The following is a 26965-nucleotide window of genomic DNA, read 5'->3' on the forward strand; positions in this document are numbered from 1 at the left end:
GAAAGCCTGGCTAATTAGGACTTACTATCAAATATAAATTTTTGGAAATTTTGAGTAGTTCGGAGCACCGGTGAATACCACTTCTGACTGGCCCTGCCTCCATCTATTCTCTGCCTCCTGAGTCCCAGCTGATCAGGAGGAAATGGGGATTGTCCAGTAACCTTCCCCCAGAGTGCAGTAGGAATGGAGATTTTACAATATCCTTTGCCTACCATGCCCACCAGGCCATGCCCACCAAGCCACACCCAGAGAACCACCACTGTTTCAAACCTCAAAATACCAAGCCAGCAGAGGTGGTCCTTAATTTACAACCATTTGTAAACAATTTACAACCTTTTGAAATTACCACGGCGCTGAACAAAATGACTTGCAACCAGTCCTCACATTTACAATCGTTGCAGTATCTCTATGGTTACATGATCAAAATTTGAGCATTTGGCCATTGGCAGGTATTTATGACAACTACACTGTCCCAGGGTCATGTGATTTGTGACCTTCCCAATTAGCTTATGACAAGCAGCATCAATGGGGGAAGCTGGATTTGCTTAAAGATTGTGCAATTCACTTATAATTACAATGAGTCACTTAACAACCATAGCAAAAAGATTGTAGGGGTTGCAGCTCACCTAACAACTTAGCAAAGAAAATTCTAGTCCCAATTGTGGGTTGAAAGTTGAGGTCTACCTTTATGCCACTGTTATTCCCAAGAAATTCACAGGAAAGTGTTGATGACATTATACAAGCACATAATACAACCATGAATAGAGTGATCTGTGTCAAACCCTTCACAACCACATGCCATCATGAAAGTTAGAAGATCACACATTGTTATTAACCAGATTATTTAAAGGAAAACAGGAGTTTGTATATAGAATCTTGTCAACTGTGTTTACTTTAGCATCACATTTTTCTCTATAGTTCCGGTAGTCCTCAACTTGCAACCAAATTGGGACTAGAATTTCTACTGCTAAGTAAGGCAATTGTTATGTTGGTTGTGCTGGATTTTATGACCTTTTGTTTGCCGAGGTTGTTGCATGTGGAACAAATCCAACTTCTCCCATTGATTGGGCTTGTCAGAACCTCCTGGGAAGGTCACAAATAGAGATTATATGACTCCAGGACACTGCAACAGTCATCAATACATGCAGGCTGCCCAGTACCCAAATGTTGATCATGTGACCATAGGAATCTGGTGATGGTCATAAGTGGGAGGATGCTTATAAGTTACTTATTTAAATGCCATTGTAACTTTGAATGGTTGCGAAATATTTGGTTGTAAGCCAAGAACTACTTGCATCTGCAGATGTGGAGGTCAGGTGGATATCTATTTTCTGGTAAGGTAAGGGAGAGATATTTGTACAATTATCATAATGTTTGACTATTTTGCTGGTGAGACAATAATTCCATAATAGAATAACTTCAAAATTAAAGTCATTGTGCTGATAGGCTTTCAGCCCCAATTCAAAATGCTGATTATTACCTTTAAAGTCCAGTGAGATGCAGCAGTGGGATTCCTCCAGAATTGTCATAGCCGGAACTGATTCTGCCTATGTGGTCAAATCTACAAAGTCTCTTGGGAGTACCTACTCCTCAAAAGCCCATGGGACAAGGACTTTTGCTCTTAGAGCACCAGTCTTTAGAATAACCTGGATGTTTCTATTGCCCCAATTCTGAATGCCTTTCGCAAACAAACAAAACGAATACACTCCTTTTTCTATCTCTCTTTGACTTTAGTTGATTGTGAATGGCCATCATAGGTATTGATGGGTATTTTATAGTGTTTATATTATTTATTTTCATGTTTTTAATCCATTTTATATCTTGCTGTTAGTTGCTGAGAAACTCTTTGAAGTGGGCCCATTTTAAATAATGCATAATTAAATTGATATGAATTTTAAAAAGGCTTGATGCATGTATTAAGATAACTCTGTCATAAGATCAAAGAGTTGCATTTGGATTGTGTTTAACTATACATTAAAAGGTAAAAGGTTTCCCTTGCACATATGTGCTAGCTGTTTCCGACTCTAGAGGGCGGTGCTCATCTCTGTTTCAAAGTCAAAGAGCCAGCGCTGTCCGAAAAGGTCTCTGTGGCCATGTGGTTGGCATGACTAAATGCCGAAGGCGCACAGAACGCTGTTATGTTGCCCACCAAAGGTGGTTCCTATTTTTTTACTTGATTTTTACATGCTTTCGAACCTGCTAGTTGGCAGAAGCTGAGAAGGTAACGGGAGCTCACTCTGTTACAAAACAATAGGGATTCAACTGCCAAACTGCCGACCTTTTGATCGACAAGCTCAGTGTCTTAGACACTGAGCTACCACGTCCCTATATTCAGGGACCCTGTGGCTATTCCAGAAAAAGGTAAAAGGTTTCCCTTGCACATATGTGCTAGTTGTTTCCGACTCTAGGAGGCGGTGCTCATCTCCCTTTCAAAGCTGAAGAGCCAGCACTGTTGAAGACGTCTCTGTGGTTATGTGGCCAGCATGACTAAATACCAAAGTGCACAGAACTATATATTAGAGACATTAATTTTTTTGGGGGGGGTGGGAACTGTAGAAGTGCCAGAACTTGGGGGTGGAGTTAAAAGAGCAGCCTAGAATCCCTATATAGCCACAAGCAAACTAAGTCCAACCTCCCTTGAATTAATGTTAGTGTGAATTTGTTAGGCATGCCAGTTTATATGTTATTGACAGTAATATATTGCCACCATTTGGCTATGCACATTAGTGCTGCTAATAATCTTACTTTTAAAGCTTCCATTTGATAAAATTCAAAATGGCATCTTCGCTTCTACTGCTTATTTTAAAGGTTTGCATTATGATTGCCTAAGGAAAATTTTGAGGAGAAGTTAATGCATTTCATATTTTGCTTCAGATAGTGCTATAAATATGAGTAAGTGGATTGCCTTGAATTTTAATTAGTATTCCCTTTCTTCAAGGAGGAAATAGATTGAAACAGGGCTACCACTTATCTTGGCACAGTGGGAACCCTTTCGTGATTATTTGTTTGCTATTTAAATTAGTCTTGTGGTTTATGCCAAAGCTAACCTGACTGGAAACTAGATTGGAGAAACCTGTCCAGTCGTGCCTTGTAAGATGAATTAAAAGCAGCTTATTATGAGGTCTCTGCCTAAATTGATTGTATTATAGCCTGACTTAAGTTTTACAGAATATCAGTTAGGCAACCATGAATCTGTACAAGCCATACTTTCTGTTTGGCCCATTGCTATCATTTCTGGACAGCTGAAACCTATGACATCATCTTTCTCCCTTTCCCAGGCCAATGAAATAAATCTCACACCTGTATTTTACAGCTTTTGGTTTCAAAGAAACTGTTTTCTGGTCTTCAGGGCTTCCATTCTATCTTTTGACAGCTTAGCTGTGATTGGTCAAAACACCTTGCATGCTTTCTCGCAATGGTGGGTCATGTCCTGTGCAGCTATTTTGCTCTGCTCTAATAGGCTGCAATGTACAATGATTGACAGATGCTATTCCCCCCCCCCCACTTAATCTTGGTGATCCATCAGGGGGCAGTTAAGTCAATGAACTATCCTCAACCCAGAAACTATTGCTCCATTCAATCCTTATGTCTCCCAGTGAACTCCCTTTTGATATCCACCGATGTTGAATGAACTATGCACCCTCTGATTTTCTGCACCCAGACTTAGTATTGCAAAGCTTATATTCCGTTTTGTTTATATTTTAAACATCATCTTTGGGAAGTTTTAGAATGTAGAAATGTTACAATCAGTGTACTTTGTTGCAAAATTCCCATTGATTTTCAGATAAGTAGAAGTAAAAGGACAACATGTCCCTGAATGCTTTGAGTACTGTAGCATCATTGCAATAATGGTACCCATAAGTCAGCAAAGAAAAGTTTATTATCAAAAGATATTATATGGGAAAGTTAGGGCAGGAAGAGCAATAATGGTGTTTGTGTGTGTGTGTGTGTGTGTGTGTGAGTGTGTGTGTGTGTGTGTGTGAGAGAGAGAGAGAGAATATCTGGGAAAACTAAGGAAAATATGAGAACTAGTTAGAGGAAACAATCAGCAAGGAAGGGATAGGAAGGGCAAGAAATAGGGAAACAACCAATCGGGCCTTATGTTTATGGCTTAGTCCCATTGCCAACACACAAGGCTGCAATTTTTGAAGTTGTCTTTAGAAACAGCTGGGAGCAGCCTGGGAGAAAAGCACTTAGCTACAGTTTTGAACTATCCTTAGATAGCATTGTTTGAGCTGCTAAGTCCTTGCATTGTATCACACCCTGCTTTTGTCCACTAGATGGCACCATATATCTTTTAAAATAATCCTAATGTAAGTAAAAAAAAAATCCTCACTTGTCAAAGGACATATATTATGTAATAATTATTGAACAACTATTTTCTTCCTTTTCAAACAGAAAATCATGGAAAGGCTGAAAATGTTAATCACAAAATATATTCAGATTTGTAAAACAAGCAAAATACCTTTATTTACAAATATAAAACATTGGTACAAATAACCATTAAAAAAAATGCTTAGCAATGATGTCACAAATCAGTATATTCATGATAAATCCTCACTTCTGACTTTTTGATACTCTGAAAGGATCTGATGCTTTCACTCCTTGTCCGTATGTTTGATTTTCTGAAAAGCCCGCCGTGAAAACGATCTACACATAAAAAGTAGTGATTGGATCTAGGCAGACATTGCTTGCCGATAGGAAAATAGCCACTCCTTGCAGTAGTACAAGATCTTGTGGGCTGAAGCACCTAAATAATTATCTAACTGGCACAAAGTAAAAAGGATTGTGCATAGGTGGTATGGCACAAAGCAAATAAAAAATACGGTCCCCACCACCCTTATGCTTTGACTGTGTTTCCTCTTGTGACTTGAAGCGCTAATAAACTGCTTGCTGGATTTATAGATATATTTGGATATTTCAATATAACATCCTATTAATAGAATCAGCACAATGACAAATATGCCATTATTGAAGTAAATGATAGCATTGTGCCATTGACTCCGAATGGGCTTTTCAGTTTTAAGCAGTCACTGGTATTTATCCTAGTTGGGTAACTATTAGTCAGGACCCAGATCTGGCAAAGCTAAAAACACCATAACAATCCAAACCACAAGTGACAGAATCTTAGTGAAAGTAATGCTGTACATCCTGGAATCTCCAATGGTTTTACCACTTTCAGATATCGATCAAGGCTAATAAGTCCAAGGAAAAACGATTGTTGTATACATGCTGGCATAAAACAAAACCTTTGTAAACCGGCATAGGAAAAAATGGAAGTACCATGGCCCAGCCTTGAATCTTCAATAATTTTTAAATGGAAATGTCAGAGTCATCAGCAAATCTGCAACTACAATGTTTTTGAGGTAGAATATAAAGCTGGTCTTGCTTCTGATGTGGAAGAAAATCCATACGGCCAAGCTATTCAGAAAGATGCTTGCCAAGAATATAAGGAGATAAAGCAGAGGTAAAACAATAGTTGTAATTCATTATTGATGGGATTCCCAATTAGGTCTGTGAATAATTGGCCCAAAGATTGATGTCTTGACCCGGAGACTGATGATCTATAGAAATGATGGTTAAAAGGTTGGTTAAATAGAATAGAATAGAATTCTTTGTTGGCCAAGTGTAATTGGACGCACAAGGAATTTGTCTTTAGTGCACATAAAAAGACAAGATACATTCGTCAAGAATCATATGGTACAACACTTAATGATAGTCATAGGGTACAAATAAGCAATCAGGAAACAACATCAATAAAGATACAAGCAAAAAAGTTATAGTTCTGCAGTGGAGGAGATGGGTGATAGGAACTATGAGAAGACTAATAGTAATGCAGTCTTAGTGAGTAGTTTGACAGTGTTGAGGAATTATTTATAAGCAGAGTGATGGCATTCGGGAAAAAAAACTGTCCTTGTGTCTAGTTGTTCTGGTGTGCAGTGCTCTATAGCGTTGTTTTGAGGCTAGTTGTTGAAACAATTTACGTCCAGGATGTGAGGTAATTTGTAAATATTTTCACGGGCCTCTTTTTGATTTGTGCAGTGTACAGGTCCTCAATGGAAGGCATGTTGGATATAATTGCTTTTTCTGCAGTTCTAATTATCCTCCAAAGTCTGTGTCTGTCTTGTTGGGTTGCAGAACCAAACCAAACAGTTATAGAGGTGCAGACGACAGACACAGACTAAAAAATTGTAACTATTTCAACGATGCTCTCAGGAAGTATTAACATAAATCATAATCACAATGATGGGCAGAAAAGTCTGACTCATTTCTCTTTTGATTCTAGTTCAAAGGCCAGGAATCATAAGACATGAGAATCTTGGCTAAGAGCCAAGGTGGCGCAGTGGTTAAATGCAGCACTGCAGGCTACTGCTAGATCAGCAGTTCAGCGGTTCAAATCTCACCGGCTCAGGGTTGACTCAGCCTTCCATCCTTCCGAGGTGGGTAAAATGAGGACCCAGATTGTTGGGGGCAATATGCTGACTCTCTGTAAACCGCTTAGAGAGGGCTGAAAGCCCTATGAAGCGGTATATAAGTCTACTGCTATTGCTATTGCTATTGTAGTGTGATGTGGGTTACTTTCCTTATTTATGGCAAGTCAGTATTATGCTGAAGTTTCCTTCTTTGCCCAACCCAAGAGTCTTTAAGAAGTACTTTCTAGGCATTCTCTCAACCAAAATAAATCTCTTCCTAAGATCTATTCAGTATAATAGGACTGGAGCATCTGGTGCTATGAGAACAGACCAATTTTCTACCAGGTTTACATATATAACTTGATACTAATCTTGATATTGCACTATTAGTTATGATTGTAGAAATGGTATATAAGTTGCCAAGATCATGATAATTAGTGCTTTAACATCATGTCTCATTGATTTTATAGCAAGGATTGGAAACTGGGAGTTTCAATAAAGTAGCATCCTTTTAAAAATATGTATTTACCCAAATGAATTAATTATGCAGTTGGTAGTAGTAAAGGGCATTTGATTATAACTGTCTGTTATGTGCTACTATACACATTCACACAGACTACTGTAAATGCTTAAATTCAAGTAATTGTGAACCTATAATTGAGTAGTTGCCTCAGAGAGCAGCACTAGAATTAGTGGGCAAAATTATAAAAAGACAAAGTTCAGCATTAGAAGGAACTGTGAAATAGAAGAATTGTGCAGCAGTGGAGTGGAGATGTTCTTACTTATTAGTAGGAAATATTTACGCAGAAGAAATGCTGAAGTTGCAAGAACTCAGCTGCATATTAGACTCGATATTCTCAAAGATCACTTAAGGGTCACTTTTGTACAGGTGAAATGTCTGGAAAGAGTTCTATTGGTCATGATATTTAGGTTTGTGTGTTTCCATATTCAACTCCATTCAATCCCTGAGGAATGACATCAGGAAATTATTGTTGCTTTATTCTACCCTTTTCAGTTTTTCAAAAGCTTCAGGTTGACCACTACAAGAAACACGGAATGAGACACAACAGATTTTAAGTCAAGCTTTGTAGTATTTTTCTGCAGTGGATCATATAAAGTTTGACATTTAATTCATTTGGGAAAGTTTTTCTTCTAAAGCTGCCTTTCAGCAACAAAACTGGTATTTCAAGAAAATTATTAGTACTGTGTTAATATTGTATTTAAAAAAAAAGAGCTTTAGACCACAGTTACAACAATGAGGTGGCAGGGAGTACATTGTTTTAAATAATGAATACGTTTAGTAATACAGATGAGTAAGTTCCTGCTGCATGCAAGGGCTTGTTGAGCTTTGCCTCTGAATATTTAGGGATACAAAGAGAACTGAGAAAGAAGTAATTTCTGAATACATCTTTTGTGTTATAATTCTTAAGATCAATCCAGCAATTGAACAAACTTCCTAAGAAAACTTTGAAGCCTTTTTTGGTGTGTGGGGTGTGTGGGTGGTGTAATATTGCATGTCTAAAATATGAGACTATCAGTAAGATACATTATGTGATCTACCGAATAAAGGAAAAATAGTTATATAGGATTGGCGAGGTAACTGATATCTAATTCTAAATTTCTGCCAGTGTCATTGCTTTTCTAAATGCAGAGTTCATACAATCATGGATCATCTTTACTGAATTCGGCTGCATTTTTGTAGCTGATTACAAATAATGTACAACATGTATGCTAGTTAATGTTAAACATGATTTACACTGTTAGAAGTATGCATAGAAAAGGAAGGAACAGTTTATGGGAAATTCTTGAGAAAGATCTGCAATCCAATGCTCTATGACTTTAATTTACAAAAGGAGGAACACTTTTTTAACATTAATAAAATGAATGATAAAGATGGGATAACCCATAGAATAACTTTATATATGCTTTTAAGACTAAGACAAGAACACAAAGAGTAGCTTTAGATTGGCAAAATGTTTGTGAGTATTTTAAAACTAAATAATGTAATTATTAAGATAATTAAACAACTTTAATAATAACTAAAGTAAATTTATTAGGCCAATTAAATTTTGAATAATTGTTGCAAGCTGTCAATTCAGGAAGCAAATTTATGAAGAATAATAAAGAGACTACATAAAAGGAAATATAGCTGATAATTGGACTGGGGTCTATGGAACCTAAGTTGGTATTAGCATATAAAGTTACTGCCCTAATGGAATTTGGATTATTTTCAACCAAATTTCCTACATAGGCATCTTCTGTTATGTTCATCTGATGAATGAAATAATATGTTCCTGGGCGAAAACTAATATTATTTTATTGAATATTAAATTTTACATTAATATTAATGGTATCAGCATTTCAGATGATAACATGAAATAAACTAGGCTTAAGTACTTAGCACACTTTTCTCCAATATATTTTTGGCTGTTTAAACTTCTAAATTTAATATAAAAATAATGGTTGTAAGAAGGAAAAGACACTTTGTTTCTTTCAAAACAAATGATTTTCTTTTAATACTTAATAAAATTGGAATTCACAAGGGGGGGGGAGCCGAAGTTGCGACGACACAACGTGTGATCTCAATGCTCTGAGATTGCAGTTGACACTTTTGCCTCTGGTTGGTCCAAAAGGACCTAAACATCCCATAGAGACGGTGAACAGGAAGAATACATCTTGTTGATCACAGGGACATCGCAAAGTCTCTGATTGATCCAAGAGAAACTCTTCAAGCTGGTGATAAAAAATCTAGCCAAATGGCTGATGAAGTCGGGGCGGCTCCAAAATGGAAGGATATGGAAAGAGAAAGTGTTTTCAGCTGGTGAGGAATTTTTAGTGTTTTAAAAACCTTAAAATTAATTTAAATTGGAGAACAGAAGAAATAAGCGGCGGAATTAAATTTGGACTTGTTTTGAACAGTGGGTTATCTTACTTTTTAAATGCTATTTTTACGGATGGAATTTATGCAAGCCTTTTAAACAAACAGATTAAGTTTCCTTCTTCTATTTTTTTTTCCTTTGACTATTCTCTGTAATTATGGACCTAAAACTCTCCTCTTTCATTACTGTGGGTGTTTTTCTAACTCATTTAAGAATCGGACCTTTTTAAAAACTTGAAATACAAAAAGATAAAAAAAGAAACAAAGAAATGGTAACATTGTAACGCTGCTACTCAGAAACTAGATTTTTGTGTATTGGAAACGAAATACTTTTTTCACTGATTATCCTGGCTTGGCACTTCAAAGACTTACAGCTTATTTATAGAGAGTGATAAGAAGAAGAAAAACACACAGATGTTCCTTTGAAGTAGATTTTTAACCAGAGAAAGGTGAAATGTTATTGTAATACTTAATCCTGCTAAAACCTTCTAAGCTAGAGTAGCAGTGTTTGTCAGCTGGAAATCATGGCACATTTTCAGCACCGGAAAGAAGTTTTAAATCTGCAAAATATATTCTCAGAAACACAGAAATTATCAAATACAAGTGAGAGGATAGAGAAGAAGTTGGATTACTTAGTGCATCTAACAGTAAAATATGATGGAGAAGTTGAATATGTTCATCAAATGGAAAAAGTGGCAGTTAAAATCCAAAAAATCGAAGAGGAAAATGAATATAAAGAAATTAAATTGCTGATATTTATGGTGATTTGTTTGTTTCTGAAAATGGAAAGAATGGAATACTGAAAGAGGAATTAAATGGAGGGGAACCTACCCCAGATGAGAAGATACAGAAGGGGAAAAAATAAAGAATTATGGATTTAAAGAGAGAAATCTTATTAGCAATAGTTTTGATAAACACCACCAACAATCAAAGAAGCAGATTAAGGAAACAGAAGAAGGGCGTCAAATTACATGAGAGATCTTATAAGCAAAGAGTTGCTAAGAGGAGTCCATATAAAGCTGATTAAAGTGATGATTAGAGGACTGACGCCACAAATGGCAGAAGATATGACACTGTTTGTTATTGGAAAGATACAAGTTGATAGATGGAAGAGTATAATTTAAAACTAGCTAAACTTAGCAAAATTTAGTGATAATAGATATAGTTTAATACATAATTGATAATGATAATAATGTATACAATGTGTAGTGTTATGATAACTAATAACTGGATATGAATATTGAATGGTACCCATGAAAGGAAGATTAGAAACCCTTTTGGATTATATATAAAGGTTAATATAATAAAAAAGAATTAAGCTAGATTCAGTTTAAGTCTTGATTACTAGGGGGAAAATGATATGATGCAGGATATAGTCAAATAAAGGAAGGATAATGATAATAACGTACATATGTATGGGTACAATATAAGGAAATGAGATGTAAATTGTAAACAGTGATTTGGAAAGGAAGGATAGAAAACTTTGTTATTAATATTATGGATGTTTAGCTAGAATAGGATATAAGGATTTAGTGTCATTGGAGGATTTTAGAAATAGTAAATGAAAGCCCGTATGTGGTTATGTATTAAATCTTGGTATATTTATGATGAAGGACGTTTAAACGACTATAGTCCAATGAAAATGGGGATATGATGACAGTAACATGTATAAATATCTGAGTTAAAATACTTGAGTTAATATGAATTATGCTTAATGACTGTGGAAGAGATGCACAAAGTCTTTTTGTAACCAACTGATACACTTTCTACAGTATGTAAAAAAGGAAGATTTTAATGTGTTGTGTTTTGTTTTGACAAAAAAAACTTTAATAATAATTAAAAAAGAAATTGGAATTCACAAGAAGCTAAAAGTTTCTCCAGGAGCTTCATGAAATTTCATTGTTTCTCGTGAATATCAGAGTGATAATTTTGTTGGGAAACATATGTTACCTAAATGAAACAACTATACATAATATAATTATAATCATAATGCAATTCACATAGAAAACACAATTTGTTTACTAACTAGCTTCACCTAAATAAATTGGCTGCAGTGTCAATAGTTTCCTTTCAAAGTATTGCTTTCTCCCTACCATTAACACTATTTTGTAAGATTTCATAAAGCATACAGATTATCCAAAGCTCTGGCATTTATCTTAAATGTTATATGAAGATTAGAAAAAGTCCTCATGAAACTGAAGCCAATTTGATGTAGCGGTTAAGGCACCAAGCAAGAAACCGGGAGACAGTGAGTTCTAATCTCACTGGGTGACTTTCAGACAGTCATTCTCTTTCACCCCATGAAGCAGGCAATGGCAAACCACTTCCAAAATCTTGCAAAGAAAATAGCAGCGACTCAACCGGACAATTGAATAGCAATGAAATAATCATAACATTGCTTGCAAAATGTTATGTGAATCTTGCAAAATTATGCTGAAAAGCAGAGGAAACCACTTAAAAGTTATAGAATTCCTTCTTTACCTTCCCCCCTAAAAAAACACAACAATTATTACCTGTAAGGTTCAGATATGATATATTAGACCCCATTATTACTGTTGATTTGCACATGAAATGCTTTTCAGAAGTCATGTTGGTGGCAAACTGATCTGCAGTATATGATGGATTGTGCAAATTTTAATTTCTGAAAAATATAAAAATGTAAATATTTACAATAAGCAAATAATTCAGTGTAACTATCTTATCAATAACTGGACAGGGAAAGAAGCAGATGGAGATGATGGTACGTTGTGAAGAAACATGTGACAGTTATTTTCTGTATTGCCATTCTTTCCTTATCTTATTAATGAACACAAATTGAGCTCAAATCAGTGGTCTTGATTTGGATGGAACTCTCGATTTCAAGTAGTACTAATATTATTTTTTTTCCATAATGACCATATTTCTAATTTGTTAACACAGTTTACATTCTTCTATATCAATGCTTCCTATTTTGTTTTTAACTATCCAACTGTGCCTCACTCTTCTTTTTAAATCTTTTCTTTCCCAATAGAAAAAGATCCAGGTTTCAACAACTGTAGTTGAACTCTATCAGCAGTCTCTGCTGTAAGTTGAAAGACAAATCACCAAATAAGAATTCTTACAAGCCTTCAGTGAATAAGCAGCCATCACTTCTGAAGGCAAACTGTTTCACTGGTTGATTGTTCTTACTGTCAGGACATTTTTCCTTAGTTATAGGTTGGATCTCTCTTTGATTAGTTTCCATCGGTTGTTTCTTGTCTTGTCTCTGGGTGCTTGGAAAATAGGCTGATGCCTTCTTCTTCGGGCAGCTTCTCAAATATTGGATCACTGCTATCATGTGTTTCTTGGGTCTTTCTTTTCACTGGATTAGCCATACCCAAATTCTGCAACCATTCATCATGTTTTAGTCTCCTAATTATCTTGGTTGCTCTTCTTTGTACTTAGTAAGTTTTCCAGTAACATGAAAGTTAAATAAAGAAACCCTATCATTATAAACAGAGGAAAGAATACTATTGAATTCTTCTGTTCCCAGAATTATCTAAGCAGAAAAAATAAATACTAAGATGTGAAGCTTATTTGGAGGATGTCAGGGATTTTCTATTGTTTGTACAAGTCATCAAACGTCTCCTCAACTTAGTTTCATCATGAAATCCTCATGGAATGATTTTTTTATAAACCTGATTCGGGGTAAAGAGAGAATATGACTGTATATATGGATAAGGAGAGCTAATCTTGGCATTCTGCATGCATCAGAGGTAGAGATAAATATGTAAGTAAATATTTATCAGCAGAGATTTACCCACATAGTAGTTTTTTTTAGTGGTCACAACCTTTTTTCTTCATTTTGTCTACATTATGAATGACCAGCATTGTTCTGGTATACATTATATTTCTATAAAATATACTTTGGAACCTGTATGAGAATTACTGAATACAGATGCTCTGCTATGTTTTGGGCGCTTGGAAAAAGAAGTTTGTATGCCTAGTGTTTAGATAACAGCAAAACAATGTTTATATACGACAAGTATTGAATAAATCTTATTACGATCAAACTACTTCAAACTATGGGACTCATTTGAGAATCCTTGAAGAAAAGAAAATGTGTGTGTGGGAGACCAGGAGTGAGAAAGAGAGAAAGACACTGACTTAGCAGTATGCTGGGACCATTATATTTTTTATGAAAGGCTGAAATTTTTCCTTCATAAAAATCACTTCAGGTCTATTATCTTCTTTGCTTATCTATATGAATGCAGGCAAGTTATAAGGGGATTCAGATACAAAATGAACTAAACCCAGACTGAATGTAAGTATGGAAAGATAGCTGGTTGGATGAATTTGGATTTATTCCAAAATTTCAGGTGAAGGAGTAACAGAGCCTGAGAGCAGAGTCAAAAAAGCAATCAGCATATTGCCAGTACATAACCACAACTGGACTAAGTCCAACATCTCTTTGATTCCATTAACCTTTATCTCATGCCAAAATTTGCCTTCCCAACGCTTTTTATGGCAATTCAGACAATCACTGGCAGTGAGGTTCAAGCAGGTATAGTCTATTCAAAATATATAACATAGATTATGATGAGATATAAGATATGTTTTAAGAACATATGTTAGAATGTTGGAAATGGTTTTAAAATCAAGTAACATTTAAAGAAGTGTATGTATAGGGCTGCAATACAAAGGACTAAAAGTCAACTAATTTGAATCTCAAATAGAAGCTATTAAAATGTTGCTGCCTATCAGATCTTAAAGTCATTCTGAAATTTCATGGCCAACTGAAGATTGCTTCCACATTTCATTTTGTCAAATATATATATATAATTATTACTTGTGTATTCAGAAGGGAGTGGCAATCACTTTTATTCCATTGTTTGCACTATTTCATTTTGTGCATTTTTGACATTAGTTTATGACAAAACAAAGTCTTCCTGCTTAATTATAAACATCTGAATTTTTCTCTTTAAGGAATTCAGTATGACAGCATTTAACATGTTAAAAATTCCCACCATAGCTCAATAGAATAACCCACTGCCTTGCAGTCAATGTAAGTTGCTTCATATTCAAATGCAAATAATCCTAACCAGGTTTGTCCAAATCGTAATCAAGTGTTTTGCAAATATTTTTATATTTGATAATTTGACTATCAACAGAGGCTTTAATTGTCCTTTGCTAATGCACTACATAGCTGTTTCAACAAGAATTTAAAAGAAAAGAGGAATACTTTCGCTAATAATTTTAATAGATTTTGTTATTCTATGTTGTATAACATGTATAAGTTAGAGCTTATCAAATGGGATAATTGTATAAAAGGTATGTACGATGTTACAGGTATTATGCAATTCATCAGTAAAGTTGACGGACAGGTTTGGATATAGAAGTAACAGTCTTACTCAAGAAACAAATCATAGATTGAAGGATAATAGATAAAAATATCTGATCTATTCTATATGTTTCAAAATGAAGGATGATTAAAAAATATTGCATAAAGAGATACAAATCTCAGCCTGGGTTGCCATTTCCGTTTCCATCTGTTTTGTTTGTTTCAGTGTCTGATTACAAACAATCCAATAATTTTAATTCTGGATGTGTTTTTGATGTAGCCTGATATGGATGCTCTATTTCTTGAAGCCTGTGAAATAATACATAGCAGGTTGACAGAAAGTCTGTTTTGATGGAGAAGAGAGATCTCAACTCTGAAAGAAATGAGGGAGGCTGTTTGCACAGGGTGTGGACATCTGCTGTTTGTATATTTTTGTTGAACTTCATAAGAGGAGATTTTGTGTAATTGTCTACTACAGTGGAGCACCAATGCAGCACTTGGCATTTCAGCTAAAATTGCCATCCTTGATTGTTACAAGTGTTTACTCTAGTGGATTAATACAAGTTTAGTTTTTTTCAAAAACAATAAAAAGTACCTTGGGAATTCTCTTGTATATTTTAGCCATTTTTCCAGTTTTGGCATTAAGAGCTTAGAACAGTACAGTGCTAGGTTTTTTTGTAGGCAAACTTTGCTATTTATAACAGAGCAAATATGGAATATATACTAGAACAAATCCATTTGGTAAACATAATCGTGCATCTTTTTATACACATTTTCAATCAAAGCAACATCACTGTTTGACTAGACTATATTTTGGGGAATATAGTTAGAACATTATCTCTACTCAGTTGATCCATTATATTGATGCTTTAGGTTACAATATTGTTAGGTGAGTGTCAGAATTTCATTAGTTTAATTCTAGACCAGTGGTGGGTTCCGGCATCCACTACATGAACGCACATGGATGCGTCGTTACCTCTTGCAATGCCACAGCGAACCTCCACGATGCTCCAGCTGCTCGGTGGAGCATCACGCAAGCGCTGCGTGCTCTGTGTGCGTAAGCGCCGAAGAGCTTAAATACAAGTAAGAAACTCAGGTGGGCGCATGGCCCTTCCGGAGCTCTGTACCAGAACGGTACCCGGTGCTCCGGGCAGGCAGCTGTACACCCGTACAGGGGCATACCGCATGCAACCCACCATTGTTCTAGACACAGTGTGTAATTATCTTTTAATTTTAATAAGACATAAATCTATAGAATTGAGAAGAATGCTATAAGCTGTCTCCTGCAACCTATGATCCACTAGAGTCATTTGACTAATGACTATTCAACTTTTGAGGACTGCCAGCAAAGTAGAAGTCACCCCTTCTTGTCATAGCTTGGCTGACACAGGCTTGACATGTAGACTGATCTACTTCCTTGTACTTTTGCAGATCACACAAAATGACAATGGGCGGCTAATATTTTAAAGGGGACTCATTCATCTTCCTTATGATGCCATTGCTGAGAACAGCAATATAGATCACTGCAATCATTAGCAAATAAAAACTTTTCTGAGATTCAGATAAAATATGTGCATAGTATTCCCCTAATCTACTAAAATAATAATTCAATGAAGGAAGTAATGTTCACCTCACATTATTTAGAAACTAAACCTTTGCTAGCTCCTCTTGATTGTAACATGCCTGTCTAAGTGTTCACATACATCATTGACAAATCTATATTTATAAGGGGCTCCCCCATTTTTTTAAAATAAAAATTTTATTTTCAAACAAACACAAACACACAAAACACATAACATAAAAACCTCTTCAACTGCATACAGCGTGTCGATTGGTTACAAGGTCTTTTTGCGTCCTTTCCATAGTCATCACTTTAGCTTTATCAAAAATCACTTATTGGCAATCAAATATCTTATATACATTTTTATTATTATACTTCATTTACTTGATTATCACTATTGTTTCTCCATTTTGAACAAGGTATTCTAAATATGTATCCATTTGTATTATAATGATTCATTATATCATCTTCAATATATCCAATAATAAAGATTTTTTTATATCCTATTCTAAGTCATTCTATTATTTTAGTATTGATAACATTCTCTAATAATTTTCAATTCCACGTTTTTTCCCCACTATTAGTATCATCAATCTAATATACATGTATACAAATTGTTATAATGGTTAAACATCCATTAAGCATAGCTATTATTACATCCTTTCTTTATGAGGCATATTAAATTTGAAGTAAATTTATATTATGGCGTTTGATTACATCATCCTGAAATCATCCAATGATATTACATCTTTATATTCTATTCTATATAGAATTATTTATCTTTTATAAAAAGGTTTTTCAACATCATCTCCATCATGCTCACTTACAGTTTGTATAAAATTTCATATTATCAATCTAGTATATATAAATGCTTTATTATAATTATTGATCATTCATTTGACTATAGCTATTATTACTTTGTATTATACATAGTACTCAAAAGTTTAACTACATTTAACTAAATTTTATTGTGACATTTCATTTCATCATCCTGTATCTGCCGAAATTACTCTCATTTTTTTTCTGCCAAATTTTCTCCCCTTTCTTCACCTATGTTTTGACATCTGACAGAGAGTTCCAGTTCATCGATCTCTCCTTTATGTATTTTGCACTTCTCATTTCCGTCCACTCTCGATTTGCTGTCAGTGTCAACAATTTTCTTATCACTTTCATATGTGTCTGTGATTTTTTGAACTCTGTCCTCAAATTTCATTGTTGTTTTATAAGTATTCTCAACTCTTCCCTCCATACTTTCTGTATTTTGATCTATGATTTCAAGTCTATTCAATTCTCTCTGTGATTGTTAAGACTTTTTGAATTTCTAGCATAATTATTTGCAATGTTAGTTCCGTTTCTTCTTCATATTGCACCATTTTCCAGGTTATAAACACGGCCACTAAAACATCCAAGACTTTTGCTGGGTGTCAAACAAATTCAGTGAAGTTTTTCAGGTCAAAGGTTTCTCTTTCCTTCAAAGGAACACCTGTATAAATGAACTGCTTTCCACTGACCCTTTCAGTAAACAAGCCAATAGCTTTGTAATAGCAGATGTTACCAAGTCTCTAGCCTCTAGATGGCAATGTTACATCTTTTCCCTCTATTTTTGCCTCTTTCTAAGCTCTGAACTCCAGAAGAGAAAAAAATGTTTAAAGATTACGATCCGGATGAGCCTTGCGAGGAAAGACTTTTAATCCACGATACAAAAATGGGAAAGTATAGAGGAAGAAGGAAAAAAAATGACCAGTCCAGTTTAAAAGTAAGAGGCATTTGTAAAAAGTCCATCCGTATAAAACAAACAAAATTAAAGTGAAAAGATAACACAATAGTTTTAACCAGGGTTAATTCCCCACTTGCTTTCTTCTGTCTTCAATTTTATTTTAACTCTAGTCTTTTGGGTTTTCTCTTCTCTAATAATAAAGATTTTTCTCACCATTTTGACACACTGTCTCTCCTATTCTGATTCCGTTTCAGGGGTCTGTCCCAACCTTCTGCAGCCATGGCTGCTTCTCTTGTTGCAGGCAAAAGAGTTTTCTCTGGATCAATCAGAGGCTCTGCAATGCCCCTGAGATCAGCAGGACATGCCCTTCTCTATCACTGTTCCTTCAGAATGGTTTAGATCCCAAAAGGATCATCCAGCAACAGAGCAATCCTGTAGCCCCAAGATTGCATGTCGTGTCATAGTGATGTCAGGACCCACCTCTCTGGGGCTTCCCCTATTTTTAAAGCTGGGGTATAATTTGTTCCCTTCTTGTCTCCTGGCACAATCACCAATCTTTCAGTTCTCAAAGATTATAGACAGCAATTCTGTTTTCCCTTCTACTAGTTTCATCATTGAAATTAGCTAAGATCTCTCTTAATCCTCCTTGTTTATTAAACTTCTTCCAATTGCATAAAATTACTAACAAGGTTCTGTTTCCATTTTGAAATAAGAGAAATGCAAAAGAGCCCTTGATAACTATTATTTTCGCAGCATCAGCCATTACAGTTCATCACTTTCTTCTTACCCTACACCTTCTGGCACTCTCCTTTTGTCTCTCATGTACTAAAATGTCATTCTGTTATATAATTTCAGTTCAATTTTAGCTTAAACTTTTTAATACTATACTACCAGTTTCTGAAGACTTTCATAATCTTTGTATTCTTCATTGGTTATGTGTTTCATTTCCAATCTCTTTCCTTTTCCTTTTCCTTTTCACCATTTTAGAGAGATCAAGTTTGTCTCTTAGTTTCTCTATTTTTTTCTTGGTGTACAAATATTCATGATTTCTCCTTCAATATCTCATTTTATAGACTTTCTCATTCTTCCCAGATACTTCTTCCCAGATACTTTTCTCTTTCAATGTTTTAAACCATGGGATCTGACTTAGCTTGTGCCCTTGTGACCTCTAGACTGGACTACTGCAAAGTGCTCTACATGGGGCAGCCCTTGAAGAGCATTTGGAGACTTCAGCTTGTCCAGAATGCAGCCGCGCGAGCGATTGTGGGTGCACCTCGGTTCACCCACGTAACACCTATACTCCTTGAGCTGCACTGGCTGCCTATTGGTCTTCGGATATGCTTCAAGGCGCTAGTCGTCACTTATAAAGCCCTTCATGGTATTGGACCTGGGTACTTGAGAGACCGCCTGCTGCCAATTACCTCCAATAGACCGATCAGATCCCACAGATTAGGCCTCCTCCGAATTCCATCCGCTGGCCAATGCCGACTGGCGACTACCAGGAGGAGAGCCTTCTCTGTGGCTGCTCCGACTCTCTGGAACGAACTCCCCATGGAGATTTGAACCCTCACCACCCTCCAGGCCTTCCGCAAAGCCCTTAAAACCTGGCTGTTCCGACAGGCCTGGGGCTAAAGAGCTTTTGCCCCCCTCCTCGAATGGTATGGTTGTTGTGTGTTTTAATTGTCTATTGTTATGTTCGTTTTTTTATCCCCTGTCTGTACCCCCTTCCCTGACTGAATTGTGAGCCGCCCTGAGTCCCCTTAGAGGAAAAGGGCGGCATATAAATGTAATAAATCCAATCCAATCCAATTTTCATAAAACTCCACTTTTCTGAAGTATTCAGGACTAATTCTTTCAGTTCCTTTTCCTCTGGTTATACTGAAATTAATGATAACATGATTGTTATTCATAAGGGTACAAGTCTTTTCTTAACAAATTGATAAAAATTAGATTTAGAAAAACAGATCACCCTTATTTTTATCCACCGTCTTCCATACAATGTTATCAGCAAGAGAGGACATGCATTTGCTAGAGATCCACCTTGACAGAATATAGCAGATATCTGGATAATTGAAATCTTCTATTATCACTATCACATGACACAGACTTGTTATCTGACACAAGGCCTGATATGAATCTTTTGTCTGCCCAGATAGTCCAAAATAATCTATTTGGACAATGTCATTTTTGCTTCTCTCTCCAGTTTTTCTTATACAAACTTTTAACAGAGTTTCCATGTGTTGATTCCTCATTTTTTTGCAAGTATATTTTCTTTATGTCAAGTTCAAGACTATGCATCCATGACGCTTGACTGAGGTAATTTTGTATTTCTGTACCTTCAGTCATCTGCTCAATTACACTAGCTATTGTTGAAGCCAATAATATATCAGGGGAAAGACCAAAGGAGAGCACCCCATGCTGGTTCAAATCAGTCTGGCAGGGAAATCTTCCAGTCTCTGGCTGAAAATATCCTCCTCTGCACAGGGAGTGGAGGGAGGAACTGCCTAGCCAAAAGAAGTCAGAATGCCCCTTGTTCAGCCCACCCAGAGAAGGAATGCAGAGACAGTAAAAGAATTGCCTGCTGAAGGAGGGCAGGCTGTTCTTTCATTCTCTTCATGGAAGCGAACTTCCTCTCTGGGCTGGCCTAATGGAGCATTGGTCAGCTAAAGAGTGCAGAAAACCCCTTTCCTGGATGGGCTGAATTTTCTCCATCCAGTGAAGGAGTTCTTTTCTGCACATAGAGTGAAAGAACTGCCTGTCCTTCTTTGGCCTCCTTAACGGCTGCAACTGGGAGAATGATGTGATTACATGGGTTTCTCATTTAACAACTGCAACAAACCATGACCAGATAATTCTTGCCTCGATTGTGGTATCTAAGTGAGGACTACCCGTGTTGACTTTTTATTATAATATTCATAGCCATTCTAGAAAATGTGCATATAACAAAGCAAAATACAAAATTTAATAGCTTAATCATTATTAGCATAAACATAAATTAATACAGCTAACTAGTTAATTAAACCAAAGCAAAATCTGCATTATTTCAGTTGCTTTGCATTTAATTGCCAGAGCAATTACCTTCCAAACAGAAGAAAGCTGTTTAAATTCCAAGCAATGAGACACAAATTTAGCAAGATTAGCTAATGTTGAAGGTTGAGTACTTCTGAAAGCAGAAGTAAACCAAGGTTTTCCCCATAACAACAATGCTTTCAGAGATGGAATAATTCTGAACAAATGGCATAAAATATTTCTACTTCACCAGCGTAGACTCAAGGTCAGCCTGGGGGGGCAGGAGTCCCTTAATTATATTCTTGTCAGGCATGTAAGATCAGGGCCACATTTGAAGTTCCAATGAAACCAATTTATTCTTACTCATGCCTAGGCACGGGAATCTATTCAACCAATGGTTAGCACTATTTTGATGCTACATATGGGTTAACTGTATTTAAGAAAGGTTGGACTTTGTTTGTGGCTATGTAGGGATTCTAGGCTGATTTCTTTTTTGACTCTGCCCTTCTACAATTCTATAGATTGTCATACCAAGTTATACAAGTGTTAATATAGCCTGTCCCACAAATTATATTACAATTATGCTTTATTTTTTTTCTTCCAATCACAAAGTGTACATAATTTATGAGATTCATAATTTAGGAAGCAAATCATGAAGTACATAACTAGGGAAGCAAAATTACGTACTTTATCCATTCTACATATACTGAAATTATGAAATAGACGTTTACAGTGAAAATATTTTGTTTAACACAAAAGAGTAAAAGGAGAACTGAAAAAGCAACAAGTGCATTAACTGTGGTATATAATAAGCTTATGCATCTGTTCTATTGATTTATTACATGATAGTTAAGAACTATGTTTCATTGTTGCTTCAATTTGTGTGTTTTTATAGTATGTAATAGTTTGGACAATATTTAGCAAATGAAAACAAGTAAAGTCCAAACTACAGTACCTTAACTTTTTACTTCTGTTCTTGCTTACCCATGGTATTAATTGAACATGATTAATTAATTTTAGCACTGACAGACTTTAAAGTAAATTTACTTTGGCAAATTGGTAAAATAGTCTACTCTGAGACTACAACAATAAATTAAAACATTCTTCAAATTCCTGCTATGACCATGTTCAAGATAGAGCTGCACCTATCCAATGGTGCTGTGGCCTATCTGCTTATATAGCTTACTTTGAAAGAAATAGTTAACATAATTTTAGCCCTAAATAAGTAATTCTATACACAATTAGTAATAAGTCCCAGCAATACAGTAGTGGGATATGACCGGTACGCCCTAGTATGGGCATACCAGTGCCTGCTGGGAGCACGGTGCTCCGGAGGGACCACCGGCCTGCCCACTCCCCTTACATCTATTTGAGCCGACTGAGGCATTTGCGCACACACATGGGGCATATGGCACCTGCGCGATGCTCCACTGAGCAGCTGGAGCGTCACGGGCAGTGGGTATGCATGCACACACTGTGTACATGCACATCGTGGATGCCCAGCCCTGTTGCAGCGTACTGGTTGCAACGGGAGTGGAACCCACCATTGCAGCAATAGCTACAGTAGGGGAAGTGTACACTGTTCTTTCCTTTACATATTCTTTATATCGACTCCCTAACTATATATTAATTCGCCTTAATATAGGATTAACAGAGAAAACTAACTCTATTGCTTTGTTCTACTGAACCTGATATAAAGCTAAGAAAATAAAATTGCCCTAATTCCCAAGAGGCACTTATGTCAGGACAGGCTGAGACTCTGCTGCCTTTTGTCTCAAGGCTGGATTTTTCTCTTTTTGTCAGACACATGAGAAATATCACATAGCAATTAAAACAGTGAAAGAATTCCAAGCAAGCTTTGTATTTAAATATCTACCAGATAGTTAATTAGGCTTGTAATTAAAATGAATAGATGTTCACTGTATGCTATTAAAATATAAACATAACTGTATTTATATTTTAACTGTAACAATAAAAGTGCATTTTGAAAAAGGACTACTATGGTGGAAAAAGAGTACTATGTGAGTACTATGTGTGTCTCTGGATTAGCTGTCCTTTTCTTACCCTCTGTTAGTTCTGTTAGAAACCACAATATTTCACACTGAAGACAGTGCTCAATACATACTTGAGATTTTGAGATGATATTGTGGGTGCCTATACAACATCTACCATGGTAGACTTTCTTATTCATAAAGTGAATGCCATGATGAAATGCAAAACATCCATTTATCAGAAAATTAAGCCTACTCTTTCAGCAATGGAGTCTAAAGGCTTTCTTACCAGTGACAAAGAAACTATGTGCTATGCTAGTGCTATGCAACTATTTAAAAAGAATATCCAAAAACGGCAGACAGAAAGACTTGGGGGCACAAAAGGAGACCTACAGTTACCAATCTTGCATTGAGGCAAGCCCAAGATTCAAAAGTTCATTGACTCCCTGCATTCAATAAAACACTAGTTTAGATGTCCCAGAGGTGCTTTTTGAAGAGGCAACTGGACTTTCTTTGAAGATATTTCTCTTCTCATCCAAGAAATTTCTCCAGTTAATAGTTTGGATCCTCTCCTGTTGTTTTGATAAATTCTTTGTAAATAAATTTATGCCAGGTTGCATATGCATCTTCTGCCACATTGTCATGTACAGTGTGCCTCCTAGAAGAGAATATTTCTAGCTCAGGATAGAATTATAGGGTCCTTAGTGCTTTGAGCTTGCTTGTTTTCCTCCAGATGTTCTATTACCCAACATCATCAGTGCTATACTGTGCTAACATCTTGCTAGCAATGATGAAGTTACCTAATTGGATAATTAAACATGTACAAGAAAATAACAAGCCCAGGATCCACCAAGGCTCCTCAATACACTTTTTATCTATAAACTAGGAACCTGTGCTTATGTTTTTTTAATTTACTGAAGCATAGTCTTTTAAAAGTTTCTAAATATCCTGCCTTGCTTTTTATACCAACAAGCAGCATGCTTTAAACAGTAGTACCAATATCAGTGAGAGATGTGTTGTGTGCGTACTAAGTTAACATTCTAACTAGTGATCTCTAAATAAGTTGGGATGGGAATTCCCAGGATACACAATTAATATGACTTTGCTAATTGGGAATTCTAAATGTTGGATTTGGAGGGTGCAAAATTTTCCAAGTTATCAAAAGTGCTAGCCACTTTTTAAAGCAGTAAAAGCACCCATCTACAACATGTTAATGTAACACTAATTTTACATACATACTGGGCTTCTATTTAAAGAACCTTATTGACTATTTCTAGGAAGAACAATTCTGTGCCTGAAATTTGCAAAACAATCAAGAAACAGAGTAAGACAGTGGTAGTTTAAGAAACAATAGGAACGACCATTTTAGCTGCAGTTTATGTTGGTTTTTGTATTATGTTACAACTGCTCATATTTCCTTTTACATCAATCTATAATCTTAAAGTTGTCAAGGTTGAGAAATACTGCTTTATATAAAATTGCATCAAAAGGAAATTTATTGACTAGAGATATCCATTGTAAGATTCTTATAAAATTTGAAATCCATGATTTAGAAGAATAACAGAGTTGGAAACATGGTAATAATTCCACATGATAAGATTAAGTAAGCTACAAGCACTGCCCCTATGGCTGTTTAGGGAACCACCTTGTGATCCTTGGATCATGGCCCATAGCATTCTTTTGATTTCTTCTTCCAAAGTCACCACCCTCCAGTATTTCAAATCTTGGAATCTCTACTCATGCCTTTTTTCATTGGTTTGTTCCCCCCCCCCATCATTTAATTTCTAATTGTAAACTAAACTAGGGCAATTTTTACTTAATGACTTGGTATGCATCAAACTATAAATAATAGAGATGAGATTATTTTCATTGCAAGCATAATTTTTTTCTTCTGAATTGAATAACATTTCTATAAATACATTTTGCTTTTTTAATGCACATGGGACTTTTAGCTCTGTTTTCCAGACTTTAAGAATTCAAAATTGAAAGGTGTAGATTAGAAGAAAAAAAGATAAAACATTTGTATGTGAATTATTTCAAGATAGTAAAAGAGAAACTAATGGATAAATAACATTGCATTCATTAAGTAATTAACCTGCTGCAGGTACGGTATATCCTGCTTTGGAAACAGCCTTCAATTTATATGTCTTCTATTTATAGATAAAGGAGTCTGATATCTGAGAATTGCCTCAAATAGACCATTTAATCTTCATATCATGGCAAACAGCATCGGACCCTCAGTCTTAAAATGAAGTATTTATAATAAAAATCTCTCATCATTCATTGACTTGGTTGCAAAAATAATCCATTCTTATTTCATCATTTTTTATTTAACTTTGCAAGCTACTTTACTCAGAGACAAGCAGTAAACATAAGACAGCTCATATTTAATCTAAGTTCCTCTTATTTCTCAGGTCCCATCTTCTTTAGTCTGTCTGCTTAAAATAAGCTCTGCAAAGGAAAGAGCTGTTCTATACTGGAGCAAATTAAAGTACAGATAAATCTGTTCCAATAAATCATTACAAATTTGCCTTTAATCATTTGGCATTTCATAGCATGCTATGAAATATTTACAAATAAATTCACAAAACATTTTCTATTTAGATATGTAACTGTAAAAGTATTCCTAGGGACTGTAATACCTTATGACTATGACGACTATATTGTAGAGAACAACATGTCCTAAATTGCCAAGTATCTTAGAAGTAGAATACATCCAGAGAATACTGCATGCTATTACTTGCAAGAGAAATTGTATAGCTGAGTGACTTCACTCTGTCCAGAGTTCCTTTAGGGTTGGGAGTGGAGGAAAGGCAATCATAATTAAAGAATGGAGACAGTGAAAGACAACTTCTATGTAACGGGGAAAGTTGTAGATGAAAGGAAATAAGAAAGTACAGGCTGAGAATTTTCAGAACTTGTGCACCATCTCTATGGTTCATCTCACATGCCCACTGTGAGTCACTGTGAGTCCTTATTGACTCTCCACACATTCATGTAATTTTTGGCAACTATCAAGGAGATCTGTTCTCACAACCTTACTTGAAAACCACAGAACGAACAAATAAGTTATGAAGAAAGGCACTTGGTCTTTGATTCTGCTGTCAAAGGAATCAACAAATGATGTTTACGTATTCAATAATTCTACATATTTAATGTCTTGACTCTAAAGAAAAAAAAATCCTAGAACAATGTACCTGCAACATTTGTAAAATTATTCAGACTCCGCAACAGAAGCTTTACATCTTTACATAAAAAAGAAAAATATTAAATATAAGTGAAGTAGGAAAACTTTAATAAGTCACAGGATTTATTTTTAAACTTTCTGAAAATTCAAATTATCTACCTTTCAGATAAATTGCCCAGTAGAGAAGTTTACAGCACTGTCCTATTTTTTTGTCTTTTTTTTTTTTTTACCAAGAGTGAAAGCTTAGCAACTACACTTATGGTATTTAAAAATGTGGAATGTTAATACTTTTGTTTATGGTAGTTTTTAGGGATTTCTAGTCTGACATGTGCTAGCATGATCCTTCTGTATCCGTGGTACAATTAAGAGCGTTAAAATCCAATGTTGTTTTTCTTGAACAAGAGCGAGAAGTTCTAAGAGTATTCTTTCACTTTTAAAAAAATGGAACATACAAATTTTTATAATATAATGCTACTTTGCATTCTACTATAAAATAAGCCAATTTTGAACTTTATCCTCTTTTACATATAGAGCAACTTATATTTCCTTCTGTATAATTAATTCAACAAATATCAGTATAGATTTCTACCTTCAGAAACACTTTCCTTCTCGCTAATTGCACTTCACTCCAAATTACATTCCTTGTTGAACAAGAAGATCATGAAATAACACAAAATTCAATCACAGCCCATAGGCTTCCCTGTCTGAGAACTTTTAAACATTACCTGTCATTTTTCTTTCTTCATTTTCCTCCCACTACTTCCAGGTTGCATTGTGTTCTTCCCCAAAACAACAACAAAAAATTCTTGTTAGCTTGAACCAGGAAAAAAAAAAGATAAACATATATCCTGACTGGAAATATATAAAATCTCTTTGAATAAAATGAATTTGTTAATAAGAAGAATGTCCT

At 35.5% G+C, this 26965-nt stretch overlaps 2 protein-coding genes across 5 annotated transcripts in view; one reads left to right on the forward strand and one right to left on the reverse strand.

Moving 5' to 3' along the window:
* Nucleotides 1–26965, forward strand: part of MED12L (mediator complex subunit 12L) — a 191333-nt gene that overhangs the window by 84038 nt on the left and 80330 nt on the right. The gene's annotated exons all lie outside the window — the stretch shown is intronic.
* GPR87 (G protein-coupled receptor 87) lies at nucleotides 4529–12644 on the reverse strand. Its single transcript, XM_032225566.1, is given in 12 exon segments — nucleotides 4529–4633; nucleotides 4635–4668; nucleotides 4670–4712; nucleotides 4715–4999; nucleotides 5002–5071; nucleotides 5073–5164; nucleotides 5167–5212; nucleotides 5214–5485; nucleotides 5488–5514; nucleotides 5517–5564; nucleotides 11805–11897; nucleotides 12563–12644. Coding segments are annotated over 12 exon segments (1197 nt in total).

Source organism: Thamnophis elegans, chromosome 10, assembly GCF_009769535.1.
Source record: "Thamnophis elegans isolate rThaEle1 chromosome 10, rThaEle1.pri, whole genome shotgun sequence".
Classification (NCBI taxonomy): domain Eukaryota; kingdom Metazoa; phylum Chordata; class Lepidosauria; order Squamata; family Colubridae; genus Thamnophis; species Thamnophis elegans.